Genomic DNA, 15,931 nt, shown 5'->3' on the forward strand with positions numbered 1-15,931 from the left:
TTCAGTTGAGAGCAACTGATCCAGAGTTTTGATCACTCAGAAGACAGAATAACACCTGTGAGAAGGCAAAATCAATTTCTGTTGAGCTCTAGTAGTGAATTATTTAAAAACTATTAAAAGACCCTATATTTTGTTCTTAGACTAATATTAAGGGAAAAATATTATGGGATGGTAAATTTTCCACAAAATAAATTTTAAAATTTTCTTTTCATAGTAAAAAAGTTAAATCATTATCACGTACTGCTAGATTTCTACTATAAATTTATATAAATAAAACAAATAAGATGGATATAGTAATAACCAAAACCTTATTATGCATAGTATATTGTACTAGCAAAATGTATTTTAAATAAAATATTACTTTACATGCATTAAAAAAGAGACCCTTTTGATTTTTAAGATAACAAGAAAATGAGGAATAATGAATTAGAAATGAAGGTTTCACATCCATTAATTAATCTGTGTTCTTTTGTTTGGGTGGGAAGTGACTGGGTAACATATCTGTCTAGACTTTGTGAGATTGATCAGTTTCTCACTTTAAAAATGTATTTTGGGAAGAATGGAACAAAGAGCAGAGTCCAATAGCGTGCTGAATAGATTTGCATTTTAACTTCTCCATTGCAAGCTTCCACTAGCATCATATAAAACTAGATAGAAGTGACCACATACAGTAATCATTATAAAAAATTAGATGCTTTTTCTAAATCTAGCCTAATTTTCAAATCAGAATTATAGTTCGATTTGTAGGGAAAAAAATGGATAGGCAGGGAGATAAGTTTTCTTTTTTCCCTCTATCTGCTCATTTCTCATGGAGTACTTCCTGAAGGAGAAAGAAACCATCAAAGTTAATAATGTTGCTTTCCCACTTCTGAAAGTAACTAATATTTATGTGCCTTGAATATAAAGTTATTTGAAATCTTACAGAGATGATATCAACAGTAATTTGAAACATGAATTATCTTATATAAAACTCAGACCACTGGCTTTTCTCTTTGTACATCAGAACTAAACATATGAAGAGTCTTTAATGTATCCATATGGATAGGCATTGTTTTACTCTTCAGTTATTCTTATAATCCAGTTGTTGTGTATGTAAAGTTATTGTGTATGTAAAATCACCTGCTGTCTTCACCTTCAATAAGTCATAGCCTAAGCCAAAAATGAGATGACTGAGTTATTACTATGTATTTGTATGTAATATCTCATCAGCTCTCTCTTGGCTTTTCTTTTGTTCCCAATTTATTGCCGTGAAAACATGTTTAGCACAAAATAGAGTTCTGATAGGATATGCTGTTATGTGATACAGTACAATTTAAGAAGTTTTGTATTGATTTCATGAAAGTAATTCCTTATATTCTTTTAGATTCAAGTATTTTATCCAGAGATACATTGGATGTGAAGTTATTTTTCACTGTTTAATTTAATAGTATTCCTCTGTTGCCCTTCTTTTTCTCAGTAATGGTTCCCATAATTGAAATGAAGCTTTTGGTGCTGCATGTATTGAGGAATGTATTTTCCATGTCCTTCGCTGATACTAATTATTTTATAAACATTGTAGATACTACTTCACATGGACGTGTAGAAATATGCCTGCCTTTCCCGTCTGTGGAACATGGCGTGCCTTTGCTGTCAAGAGTCTCCATTTCTGTTATATCCCAAACAGCAACTTTTCAGTAGTGGGAAATAGAACTCTTCTACCAATGATATGAAATACCTGTTTTTTCCTTTTAAATTACAATATTTCTATTTGGACATTTTCCCGTTACACCCTTGACCACTTATGGATCCATCACATTCTGTGAAGTAGTTTGGAAAAATGAAACAGGTGTTTTTGGCAGAGTGAGGGACAGGGACGGGGGAGTGAGTGACCCCAGAAGTTAAGTGGGTTTCCTCACATAACAGTGAATCCTTAGAGTCTAATTATTAGGAAGCCAAGACCGCAAGGACTCAGGATTCCCACCTCTATATTTCAGTTTACAACCCAGAAAACCTAGACCTTGCTTATAGCTGTGCTGTTCAGTGCTGTTGAAAAATGAAGCTATAGTCTGTGCTGTCCAGTGGGGCAGCTGCCAACCACATGGGGCTATTTAAACTTAAATACAATAAAATGTTTCCTTCCCCAGTTGCACTCGCTATGTTTGAAGTGGTCAATTATTAGGCAGTACAGATAAAGAATATTTCTATCCTGCAGAAAGTTCTTTTGGATAGTGCTGGAGGATTCTTGTTCTAGACCATGATAAAATATTTAGGGGATCATCTTCTCTTGGAAAATCCTCATGAATAAGTGAAATGTTGAAAGCTATTTTCTGTTTTCTCTTTCTGTTTGTGTCCTTGTTCTGTAACTGTGTGCTGAGAGCACGGGAAACTCACAGGGTACCCTCAGAGGTCTCCACCAGGCTTGCTCTGAACACCAGGCACCACCCCCCACTCCTTTTGGCATCAGCCACAGCAGCCCTGCTTTTATCTCCTTTATACATCATAGTTTCCTGGTAGTATGTCTTCTGTAAAAATGCTTTTTGTTTCTTTTTTTCTTCTCTTAATGATTGGAAACCGGTTCTAGTTGATATAAAGGTCTGATTGGTTTGGGAGGCTGATAAAAAGAAGTTACATTTCGGGATTTCCTCCTTACCACACCATCCCCCCAACTTAATGGGTACCTGCTCAGCTTAAATATCATTGCCTCTAAGATGTCCAGAATTGAAAGTATAGGACTATTTTAAGACAGAAAGGAGTAAAAGATTTAGGGATAAACAATATCTAGTTTTCAGGTAAAGGAGTATTTTTTTTTAATTCTTCACTCCTCTTTTTGGATCTAATCTAAGCTGTTGGTTGTTGCTGAAAGCCTCTTTGCTTCCTAGTATGGCAGGATGTTCCACTCTCATTTTGCATATTTCCTGCATCAAACCTACAATCCCTCATTTCTCTAAGGGACATGTAGGATATTTTTTTAAAAAAGAAGAGCTTCATTTTGCTTTTTCTTCTCTTATGTTAACATCATCTACAGAAACACCAACAATACAGAAAACTGAAAAAAGACATCCTTCAGCGTTCATATTAGCCTGAATATGAATAGACTTATTACAGAAAAGGGTTCCAGTGTTAAATTGAAGATTGAGTAGGTGTCAGCTAATGAGCTCACTTGAAGCAGTGTTTATTAAGTCACTTAGGCAAGGGTACTTTTTGTTGTTTCTTTTCTAATTAGATTGTGTACACTGGTGCTCTGAACTGTTAGCTTCTCTAACCATACATGGACATAAATACAAAGGTAGATATTCAGCCAGTTGGAAAGAAACAGAATTATTGTTCTTAAGATCTTTGTGCTGTGAGCAGTAAGAAACCAGAGACTTTTAAATATTTTTAATTTTATTCTGAACTCATCTAGATGGTTCAAATCTGCCCATCCTACTTAATAAAAGGCACAAAGGGCAAAGTGTATAAATATCACAACGTTAGCTTCTGCTGAGGGCTAGTGGACAAATGGAGAGTAATTTGTGATGTAAGCTAAACCATGGTATTTTGAGTATCTCCAAACCCCTTTTCTTAACCTTTTCACTGCAGAGTGCTTGTCAACCCTTTCTTTAGGCTCATGGAAATTACTTGTAACATTCATTCATCCTCATTATTTTCCCTGAAAATGTTTCCTTAAAAATCTATTTCCCATTCTTGTTCCAAAATTTAAATTCCACTTTACTGATAATACAAGCCAGCATTTTCCTTTTGGCAGTGTTTCTATGTAATAAACAAGATACAGAGTGGAGACTGGCTGGAATATACAGTCAGAATCGGTCTTATCATCACACCTCTGATCTCCTTTTATCATATCTTGGCCAAGGGCAGAGCCCATGTAAGTATAAATAGGTATGTTTGTATCTGTGTTCATTTCTGGATCCCATCACTGTTTCCAGTCCAGAGGTCACATTCGTAGGTTCCTTTGAAAGAATTTAGTCTTCTTATGGCACTTCAGTTGAGAAGGCGAAAAGCCACATCACCTCTTTCCTGGGAGAGCCTTTCATACATCTCCATCTCTGTGATTGCACCGAGCCTTCCTGGAGCAGTTGGCTCTGATACGCTTGCACAGACACAAATTGAGTCTGACAGGACTGATGTCTCCTGGACTTTGCTATCATTGAAATGCTGGCATGAGGATGGGGGCCAGGAACCGGGGAGAGGGGGGTAGCTGATGCTTTTAGCACTTCTTCTATGAAGTTTTGAGAATTTTTAACATTTGATAGCTGTGAACTGCTTGATAAGTTGTTTTCCAGATGAGATTGATAACAATAGCTGATTTGGAGCAGCTGGCTAGCTTTTAGTTTTAAGTAGATGCATTTCTGTGTCCAATTTGCTTCTTCATGCCACCCACAAATCTGTTTAAAAGGGAAAAAAAAGGCTATCGAGTGGAATGATAATTAGAATGATCCCCCTCTTCCTTTTAGTTTTATCTTCCTGCTTTCAAACCATTCATACATAGTAATGAAAAAGATAGTATCTTAAAAAAATTGTTATTCTCATGCTCAAGCTCAGTTTCAAAAAAGACACACTCTAGTATCCGCATTACAATTTTAAAAGTACAAGTTATTTTAAGTTTTTAGATTATTTCCGGGTATCTTTAGTATTTTGTGTCCAGAATTCTATACATGTTTCACATATTCCTACATACAAACCTTAAAGATATACCGTGTCATTGGCAAACAATTTTTAATTATCATTCTCAAGTTTTTCTCACAATGATAGAGGAAGCAATAACATTAAATATGCTCTCTCTCTATTAAGAGCTTAACTCTGTATAAGATGTTGTGCTAGATTTATTGAAGGTTCTATAGGAACGATTATTTATTACCATAAGAGCCATACTTCAAATTGTTCCTGGGAGCCAGTCAGTCATCACTTCCATTCTTTTTCATTCCCACCAGGACCATCATTACTCTTAAGGTCTGTGTTACTTCCTACCTGCGACTCTTGATAATACTATTCTCTAAATCGTCCCGCATTCAGCTGTCAGTTATCTTTTCAAAGCTTACTTACATATTGTTCTGCTCTGAAACATGACATAGCTCCCTCTGTGGTTTGCTGCAAAAAGCCTGGTTGACTGATTGACATCCAAGGCTCTCTATGACCTATTATTCTTTAAGCCTGGACCATTTTCCTTCGCCTCTTCTTTTGGTTTCCGAATGGATCTGTTACACCAACCCAGCAGTCTCAGTGTGGAGCATGGACTGGCTGCACCAACATCATTCAGAAACCTGTTAGAAATACAAGTTCTTGGACACTACCACAGGCCTACTGAACCACAAACTGGTTGGTGGAAGGTGCCCAGTTATAAGCCTTCCAGGTGTTTCTAATGCATATAGATATTTGAGAAGCCCTGCTCCAGGCCAATCAGGCAGCTCCGCTCTTTCAAAGTTCCTTTTCCACTGGTCTGCCTCTGCATAGAATTCTCAGAATGCCTTTTCTTCCTATCGATAAAATTCTGCCTGTTCTCCAATGCCCAGTTGGAGATACCACTTTTTCCATGATGCTGTTCCTGATCCTGTCTTTAATGTCATTATTTGGCTTTCCTTCCTGGCACTAGTCACTTATTAACTTGTGTTAATCATCCAGTGTAACTGTTTTATTTTCTGTACTTAACTAGGAAGTCATAGAGGATGGACTCTGACTCATTTTTGTATCTTGTGACACGTAGGTGTGCTAAGTAGCAACTCTGATATCTCTCACGCAGTAGGATCTCTAAAAACAATTTCTGGCTTATTGATTTTACATAGAAGATTGAGAAAACTAACCCCTTGCCCAGAGGGCATATTAAAATCGTGTTAAATCAAAGTGGCTCATGCTAGCTATTGTTTTGATTTATTGAAGCCAGACTAGACTTAAATGTGATGTGTCTTCAGGGAAGAAGCCACATGTAATACTGTAAAAACTTCTAACCTCTACTGTTTAGCTGGAGAAGTTGAAATAGCACTTGTCATCTGACCTGGTGCCAAGAAAGCAACTTCCATTATTCTGTCAATAATAGACATTTATCCCACAAAGTGGAGCTTCTTTTAAATGTTTCTTAGAGCATTGGTGTGCTTTCATACACTGATGTAATCATGCAACATTTTGTAAGAACTGACAGTTTCTTCTTGTAGAGCATTGCCCAAAAAGTGGCATGAGCGGATAGTGAAGTTCAGAGTGGTTGGCTTTAGGATGGCCTGAACATGGGAACAAAATACGTGGGGGCTGCCCCATTTTACAAACCAGCTTATTTGCTTCCTAATACAAAGGCGCCATGGTTCCAGTTTATGGTGCATGTATGGTAGGTTGTGTCTTTCGTGGCGGTAGTGATGGAATGAGAGGAAAAGAGTGAGAAATCTAAGTGTCTTTGTGTTTTCTTCCTTTTCTTCTCTCTCCCTCTCCCCTTACAGGCTCTGAAAGTGTTCCAGCTGAAATTTCAGATCGCCCTGACTCGCTGCGGCTTCCGAGGCAGTGATTCCAAGCTGCCAGTGTGTGCTGGTGCCAAGCTGCAGGATGGTGCACGTAGCCAGGCCGCTGCTGCTGCTCCTCGTCTTCTTCCTCCGCGCGGATGCTGAGAGTAAGCCCTTCTCCCCTTCTCTGAGGGGCTGTGACCATAATGAGTGGTTTTGTTGGCAGTTGGCAGCTGGCTCAGGGTCTCTGACTATGTTTCCTTTGGAAGTAAATCCTGAGACACTGGTGGGATCCTCCTTGGCTACCAGCCAGCCTTTCAAATATGTGACTTCCTTACCATTTCCTTTCTTTCTTAATGTCCTTTTTCTTGTGCATCTAACTGCTCATACTGTTTTGCCTTTTCTTTTCTTTTCTTTTTTTTGCTACTCTCACTAGCCCAGTGACAAAGATACCATAAGACCAATGATATAACTCAAACTGGGATTAACCAGTTGGTGGTGCCAATAAGTAAACATTGCTCAGACCCATTAGAAATTTCTTTAGTTTTGTGGATATTTCTATGTTTAGAAAAATGCACAATGTCACATTGAGCCCAATTAAACTCCCAAGTCCTTGTAGCTGTCACAGCAGCTGTTCTAACGTACTGTTTCCGACAGCTGTCGTGGAGTACCGTATTCAAACAAATCAAGCAGAACTGACAACTTTGTGGCTGGATGAAGGGTGTAGAAGTGTGAGGAGAATTCTGTGGAGTACAAACACCAAAGTTGTGATTATTAGACCCAATTTATGAAACTGAGATTGTAGTCAATTAATTAGCTCGCCAATTAACGAGAAGATCGTATCTCTTTGGTAATTAGGAGATCATTAGGCCTACCTTGTTTGCATGTGTTTCTTTTCCCATCTGTCCTTTGGCCTTTTGAAAGAGACAGTAGTGGAAAAAGGCATGTCTCTGGCTTGTACTCACTGATACGTCCTGTCGTCGGTAGTAGTTTAGCTCATATGAGAGTTGGCCATTCTCTTTGGGAGTTGCTGGATATTATTAAAATGTGTAATATCTACAGTTATTAACTTTCTCATCCACTGACTATTTCAGTGAGATTAAATTTGATTCATGTTAAGGATGTTTCAAAGACAAGGATCCTGGGTCGTGTTGGCCTTTACATTAATTGTATTTCGACAAGAATTTCCTTAATAGCAGCCAATTTCTTTTTTTAAATAGAGGCTCTATTTTCTAAGGAGAGCTTTCCAGGAGTGAAAGGAATACTGTTAATAATAGGATACATACGGAACATGCATGTTTTAAGCACAGCATTCTCTGGTTAATAATGTATATAGTCTCCTAATTAGCACTAGGGAGTGTTGGTTTAAGGTGAAGCCAAGGAATTTCTAGTACAATGCCAGCAAATAATTAACTGGGAAAAGACCCAAATGAAAGACGCTTGTGTTATTTTAAAGCCGTTTATGTCAAAATGTATTTTAAAGTTGAAATCTAAATTTAATTTATTGAAGAAATCAGGCATATGGCTTTCTTTTTCTGCTTTGGCTAGAGTGAAAAAGTAAGTTGTTTTACACTTGTGAATTTTTGGCAAAAGCACATTAAGACCCAGGGAATCCAGTTTAATAGGAGATCTCAGAGACTTTCTTAAAGTTCAGTAGATATCATTATCATAGATCCATGAAGTCATCCTTCCAGATAAGTAAACCTGTGTGTCTTCTGAGTGGCTTTGCTTTTGCTGAATTCTCTGGTGTAAGGTGGCTGACAGATGTCAAGAGTTTAGGAACAAGTATTGTAAAATTTAGAATTACATTTTAGAAACAAGCTAATCTACAGATGCTCATCATCGTCTACGCCTTCTCCTTTCATCTCCCCATCGTCGTCTCCCTCTTGTAGTCCTTCAACACTTCCTATGCAGTAAAGTCTTAAATAAGAAATAACAGAGGCGCGGGATTGTTAAGATATTTACCGTGTTGTATATTTGCATGATACCAGTTTTCAGCTTCAGGATGTAACCTGAAAAAGAATCCATTCTCTCTCACTCTTACTAATGCAGCTAAAAGGAGGGACAGGCTTCTTGTTTGCCACGTTCATTTTGTTTAGTTTTGCCCTTGTCTACTCAACCTTGATTTAGGGTATTTTCCCTGTAGGATTCATTTGGCATTGTGGAACAGCATATGCAACCTGAGCATTCCTGGCGGAAGAGGAAAAACAAGCCATGTTTTTTTAGGTACATTTTAAAAGAAGAAAGAACATCCCTTAGTAATCTTGGAGGATATTCGTGGTATATGAAAGCACATGGCAGACTTGGATTTATAATTTTAGCCACTAAGAATGTTTAAACAATTGATAAAATTGGATCTAGATTATAATCCATTGAATTGTGCCATGACCTTCTCTTGAAACACTGGAAAGAAAAAAAAAACACAAGATATAAATAGCTCTGAAGAAAATTTGATTTCTTCACAATCATGTAAAGATGGTATTTCTTAGGCTTCTATTACCCATGTCACTGGTTTGTTTCCCTGTAATTTGATTAGCACATCTAACCATATTTGTTATTTTCTTTCCCCTAACTGTATTTTGTATTCATACAAGAGATCAGGAGTTATATTTCAAAATTTAATAGTAGCTTGTGAGAGCCATATGAGAACTATGGAGTCGTTTTTTTTTGTTTGTTTGTTTTGGGTTTTTTTGTTTGTTTTGTTTTAAATGCGTTCTCTTTTGAAGAAGAGAATTACATGCAGGTAGGGAGTAGAAAGAAGCCACTCTCTGGTACCCTGTTAATGTGTTCATCTCACTACTGAAATGATTAACTCCAAAGAGCTGGGAGTCAGGATTATAATCTGCTGTGTGGAACATGGTAGCAAAGTGCTGCTGTGACTTTGCATTAAGTAGGAGAGCTCCCGTGAGCCTTGGTTAAAACCCAGGTTGAAAAATTGTGATAATATCCCTTTATCAGAAAATTGTAGTCTTTGCCATTGCCAATTTAAAGTGTTCTTCAGATCCCCACTATTATTTTAAAAGGCTCGATGTGTGTGTGCTTGGATCCTTTTTCTTTTCAATTCCTGTGTCTGGAATACTCAAAATGATTTGGCTTGTTGTTTCTTTAGTGCACGTACACATGGTAGAGCTGTGGTCTCAGGAAAGAGTCGAGTGTGAGCACTAGTGGTAGCCCTTCCTCTTGCCAAGCTGACCGGTTTTCTGTAGTGGTTTGATTCATGTCAATTCAGGGATAAGGTGCGTATAAATTATCGATGAATTTAGGTTGTATTATGTTAGTGTAATCCTGGTGAATATTCTTCTTTTGGCTGAGTTTTCATAATAGTTTCTGGAACTTTGTGTAGCTTTAATTTACAATTTACCAGTCATTAGAAGAAAAAACAACTTGATGCAGAACAAGAACCTGCTATTAGCACCTTCTTTCCTCAAGCTGGTTTCACTCTAATGAAATTGCTTATATTCTAGACCTGAGTTTGTACTTCCTGGCCACTGTAATTGGACCTGAGTGTTTACTGGATTTTTATTAGAAACATAGCTCTTCATAGTTTAATTCCTAGAATGGTTTAGTTCATCCTTTTCCTGTTGCTCTTTGCCGTTTTTCTGTCTCAGACGGTGAACACGCCCTAATTTTCCTTCCTTACTGTTCAGGGACCTCCCTGTAGTCTCTCTCTACTCACCATCTTTCCATCCTAGATGAAAGCAATTAGATTTCTTTTATCCACTCTTTGGTATTACATCCCTGTATGCAATAGGAATTCTTTATTTCTTTGGCATTAGAAAATAGACTGATATCTATGCTATAAGATAATTATATTTTCCTGACTTATTTTCTGATGGGCAGCTGGGGTGTTGGTTAAGAAAGTAAGCTCTGAAACCAGGGTCTGGTTTTAAATTCTAGCTGTCATTTTGTCATCAGGAGCATGACGCATCATGCTCGTTGCCTGTTTTCCTATCTTAAAAATGTGGATGATGAGTGATGATGATGATGGTACAGTACAGTACTCATGGGTTTTATGAGGATTGAATGAATTAATGTAAAACCTAGCTCAGCAGATAACACACTGTAGATGTTTAATAAATGTTATCTGTTATACCATGATTCAAAAACACTCAGCTAAGATTTTTATTGAGCACTTGTTTTAGGTACTATGCTAAAATTATTTAATTTGATCTACAGATTATCAGCATTTTAGGTAGTTGATAAACCAGGTTTTCCAGCAGACTAAGAACATCCTTAGCTCATTAAAAACGTCCTTTTGTTTTCATTTTAGATTATGAATGTTTGAGTGTATATATATGTATGTTTGTATGTGTGTATTTATATCACAGAGCATCTAGTCATCTTTTAAAAGGTAAATTGCTACGAATGATGAAAATGTTGTAAGATTAGAGTGGGGTGATGGTACTGATGTAGTATAAATATATTAATGCCATTGAATGCTTTAAATGGGTGATCTGTGTATCACGTGAATCGTATTCCAATGAAGCTATTTTAAAAAGAAAAGGAAAACTGCTGCTTAACCCAGCTCTCAGGTTAGACTCCCTTTGATATATGTCACCTGGATGAAAAGTGTGCTGGTTCCTTCAGGCCGTTTAGAGTAGACGTGCTTATTGAGGAGAGCAGGAAGAAAGCCAGTTCATTTTCCATGCATCTCAGTGCCTTCCTTGTTTTCCTTTTCTCTGAATTTACAGAGGTGTGGCAAAATAAAAACCTCGCTGCTCCCAACTCATTCCTCCCCTCACTTTAAAGTAGCAAAATTAGCAGCATCCAGCTGTCTGTGGGAAGGAAAATATTCCAGCTATTTTACTGATCCTTTAGTCCCATTGCAGAGTTTTCCGTAGCTTTCCAAATTAATTGCTCCCAGCAGAGCTGTACCTACCTAGTAAGGTTAAGAATATGTCACAAAATCAACAAATGTGAACAGTTCAAAGCATTTTATTGCCTGTAGAGGGACTTGCTTTTTTTTTAAATCCACAGTATGACACATTGTTATTTCTGATCTCTATTTGTGATGAGGCCCCCAGCTCAAAGGGTGGAACAGTATCTGAACCATTTGTGAATTACTTCTTGTTATTGCTAATAGCCTGGTGAGATTTGATTATATTGTGCTATGATTTCCTCATTTCCTTCCCATCACATTCTTACTTTCTTTAATTTTCCTCACATAACTGCTCTTTACCTTACTTCAGATAACCTTGACTTGTTTGGGAGCCCCCACTCTTCTGCCCATCTTGTCAGCTTCAGTTTATTCAGAGAACCCAGCCAGCGTCCATCTTGGAGTAAAGAATCAAAGAGAAAAGTACTGGTGATTGGGTGGAAGCCATTTCTCCTACCTATAATTTTGTCTTTTGTCTTTTCCTCAGTTTGCTTTAGCTTCATTTTTATATTCACCGAACGTGTGTTTATGTGTGTGTGTGTCCACATGCCCCTGATACATGAAAAGCTTTGTACATAATGATGGGAGTACACAGATTTAAAGAAGTGTGGTCCCACACCAGCTTGTAACCTTCCTTCGGAATTCAAAGCTCATTTTTCAGAACTCGTCCAAACCATATTCTCAGATTTCAACTCCAGGCAGGAAGTAGGGCTTAAGAATATGGACTCTGAAGCCGGAGTACTAGTGTTAGTGCTCAAACCACGCCTCTGCTGTATAGGTGTTCTGACCATGTGCAAGTTACAAATCTCTGTGTGCCTCACATCTGTAAAATGAAGGTGAAAAATGGCACACACTTGATATGGTTATGAAAAGGATTAGAGAACTGTTTGCAAAGCATTTGGAATAATAGGATTAAATGTTCACTAGATGTTAGTTGCTGTTTTTTTTTTCTCATTTCTCATCAGCTTACATCATTTCCAAATTAGAAGCATCCATGTTTAGATCTCGTTGACATTGATTATCCTATTAACTTTATGATTTGAGTAGTTACTTTTAAAAATGTAAATATGTATCTTTATATATTCATTTATGTCTCCTAAGGGCATTGACTGATTGGCTCATTCACATATTTAATAGTCCCTTTAATAAATCTTTACTGGACACATTTCCTGTGTCAAGCATTGGGGTAACTACTGAGTATACAATGGTGAGATAAAGAGATATGACCCCTTCACCTAAAAGGTTTAAACTCTAGTGAAATGGACAAATATTTAACATTAATCTCAAACTTTTCATGTTTTCTAACTGTGATAAATATTATAAGGGAAGAAAATAGGGAGGTTAGTCCCTCATCTATTCGGAAGAAAAATAAAGAGCTTTCCTGAAAGTGAGGTTTTTTTTGATTTTTAAATAACTTTAGACTTAAATGTAAGTTAAAAATTGTAGAGAAATTACCCATGTACCCTTCACCCAGTTTCCCCCAGTAATAGTATATTACCTAATGACAATACATTATCAAAATCAGGAAATCAACATTGGCACCCACTATTAACTAAACTGCAGATTTCACTAGTTTTTACATCAACTAAAAAAAAAAAGATATATATATATATATATAGTTCTGTTAAATTTGATCACATGCATAGCTCTCTCAGATTTCTTGAGCTAACATCTGATGGATGAATAGAAGTTAAGTAAATTACACCTGAAAGAGCTGTTAAGGTTCAAGAAAGAACTTGCTCTTATACCCCAAGAGAGGCTAACCTAGTGTATTCTGGGGACTGAAAGAATTGATGTGATTGGATCCCAGAATTCAGATAAGCAGGACCATCTATTGCAAGGCATCATAGAATTTGTCTAAGGTTTTGGTTTTTATTGTAAGGATGGCTAGGGGAGTGAGAAAGATATTGTATTAAAAAAACAAAAACAAAAACACATCCTTGCTGCAGGATGGAGAAATGCTTTAGAGCCAGGCCAGTGGAGAGTGGCCTTGAGATCTTATAAGAAGCTAGTTGGAAGTTAAGGAAAAGAGGGTACCAGGTGATGAGGGTAAGGCAGGCCAGACTACCTTGAAACTTAACAAATAATTTTAGTTGATTTTTATGGTGATGCATTCTTGTAAAACTTGAGCTACCAACAGATTATTATAATTCTGAGTAAAAGAAAAAACCAAGTTAATAAGGGACAAGTAATCCTTTATTTTTAGCAGGTCATTTTTTTTCCCCCAAAAAATATATCACTGCACATTTCATAATGTCTCTTTTTGGTTGTTGACTTCAGGTTATTTTATTTTAATCTTACCTTTATGTTATTATTTGTAAAAAAAAAAATACTCTGGAATCAGAATTAGTTTAAAACTGTGAATGAAGTTCAAAATTCTACTACAAAAGGTATTTTAATTTAGTTTTGTCCTCTGACAAAAGTTTTAAATTCACTCCAATTTGTGATGGATTTTGCATAATCACAACATAGTGTTGTGACGTCTTTTATACTACAGTTATTAAATGTGACATTAAAATATACTAAGTACTTACGTCTTCAAAAAACTTCAGTTTACATAAAAAATCACAGTACATTACTTTTGAGCTGTAAGCACAGAAAGTGTAACAAATTGATTAAACTAAATACATTTCAATTGTTTTTCTGTCTTAGTTTTTGTTACTGCTAAATAAATGTCCAAGAACCTTACAAAGGAGTGAGAAAACAAAATTTCTATTGTTTATCACTAAAAAGGGCAGACTTTAAGTACTGCTTTTTGCCTGTTGACCAGATTGTTAGAACTATCTACATTCCTTATATAGCCTAGGATTTTTTTTTTTTTTTTTTTTTTTTTTTTTTTTTTACCTAGAAGCTCATTTTGGTAATGACAAATGTGGGGGAAAGAAAAAAGAGCCTGGATTTTCTCAGTACACTTTTAAAGATTTTAAAATTGTTTTATATTTGGTCAAGCTGAGATTTTTAAGGACTTAATTTTTAATTTGTAATAAAAGTTTTCAACTTGTTTTTTTCAAAACAGTTAACAAACTGCAAACACCTGTTATTAAAGGTGTTTAAAAAAGAGTGGGGAAGGCATTCAAAGCTTTAATCAATAGTGATTTCAGGTTGATAGGGAGAAACCCCCTCTAATATCTGTATGAATCCTTTAAAAGTAGATTTAAATCACAACATTTAATTTTAAAGTAATATTTCACACAGTAAATGCTTACTTGTGTGCCCCAAACAAGCTGGATACTGATTCTTATTATCACAGAATTTAGTTTCTGGTTGGAGCGGGGCTGGGCAGGGAGGGAGGAGATGTGTAGCAAGGCAAGGTTATGGATGAAAGGTAAACGAACAATGTGACTTCGGTAGTTACACTTCAGAGGTAATGAAACAGTGTGATGTGCTGTGAGAGTAAGAGGGCATATTAGGGGAGGGGACAGCATAGTCCTTCATGTTATATCAAGGAAGGGGTTGCTTAGTGAGACATGACACATAAGCTGAGTGATGGGAAGGGATCAGCCATGAGAAAGTGAAGTTCAGAGTATTCAGGAAGGGGGAACAGTGATTCACAAAAGCCTTAAGGAGAGAAGAAGCGTAGTGTGTTCAGAGAACAAAATAAAATCCAGGAGACTGAAGCACAGCGTGTGAGAAGACATACTTAGGAGAAGAAGGAAGGGGCTGGGGCAGGTGGTCCAATAGGCCTTGGAAGGAACTGGATTGCTTGGTGAGTGTGTGAGAAAACTGACATATTCTTGGGATATTGACCTGTGAAGCTTGAGTTGGGCACCACTATCACTGGAACAAAGTAAGTTTTTCTTTCACAAGTAGTACATTGAAGGGTTGGTGCAATCTTCTGATCAGGTTATAAATTCATTTTCTAAACTGCTTGACTGAAATTTCCTTTGTGCCTTCCAGTATAGACTTTGAACACAAAAGCCTTTGCTTAACAAAAGCAAATGTATCTACGTTTCGCTCATTAGCTCGGGCCAGTTTTGTTTTCCTTTTAAAGCAGATACTTTTATGTTGGAAACAGATAATTAAATCAACACGTCATCCACAACCATAGTTGGAGAGGACTAAGGAGGGTTCATATGGACAGCAGGGCTGTGATTGGAGGCAGTGGCCGACATAGACTTGCAGGGAAGGGAACTTGAATAGGGCTTTTCTCCTATGTGCTTCCATTTAGTCAAGGTTATAGTAATAGGATTCTTGATTGCTGTATGGAAAGTATATTCTCTCTATAGGTGAATTTTAAACTCTTTCCTGGTAAACCTCTTTGATGTGGTGAAAAAAACACTATTGCTTATATGATTTAACATATTTGGACTTAGTTTTAAGACCAGGGGATATGTAGGGTAATAAATAAATTAAGGATTATTAAACCGTAACTTAAATGTGTTTTCTCTAAAATAGTGCATGGGATTAGCAACCATATTTGGCTTAAATTTTGGTCCCTTTGCTTACCTGAAACAGTTTTCTCAATTCTTCTGCTCAAAGGTCTCACAGATTCCTGTGAGATTTAAATGAAATCCTAAATGCAAAGTGCTGTGAGCTTCTGATGCATAGTAGGTGGTCAACAAAGTTTCATTTTCATCCCATCATATAAGCCATAATGCTTTATGTATGCAGGAATCAATTATCTAGCACTTTCAGTTGATGACTTTCAGTTCAA

At 36.7% G+C, this 15,931-nt stretch overlaps 1 protein-coding gene across 34 annotated transcripts in view; it reads left to right on the forward strand.

Annotated features, from left to right (window-relative positions):
- Window positions 1–15,931, forward strand: part of PTPRD (protein tyrosine phosphatase receptor type D) — a 1,865,527-nt gene that overhangs the window by 1,483,482 nt on the left and 366,114 nt on the right. For all 34 annotated transcript variants that reach the window (XM_072959433.1, XM_072959445.1, XM_072959436.1 and 31 more), the window contains one exon: window positions 6,402–6,568. In XM_072959433.1, coding sequence (XP_072815534.1) covers window positions 6,505–6,568 — 64 coding nt within the window. In that variant the 5' untranslated portion in view covers window positions 6,402–6,504. The remainder of the gene's footprint in view (window positions 1–6,401; window positions 6,569–15,931) is intronic.

Source organism: Vicugna pacos, chromosome 4 (assembly GCF_048564905.1).
Source record: "Vicugna pacos chromosome 4, VicPac4, whole genome shotgun sequence".
In the NCBI taxonomy this organism is placed as follows: Eukaryota; Metazoa; Chordata; class Mammalia; order Artiodactyla; family Camelidae; genus Vicugna; species Vicugna pacos.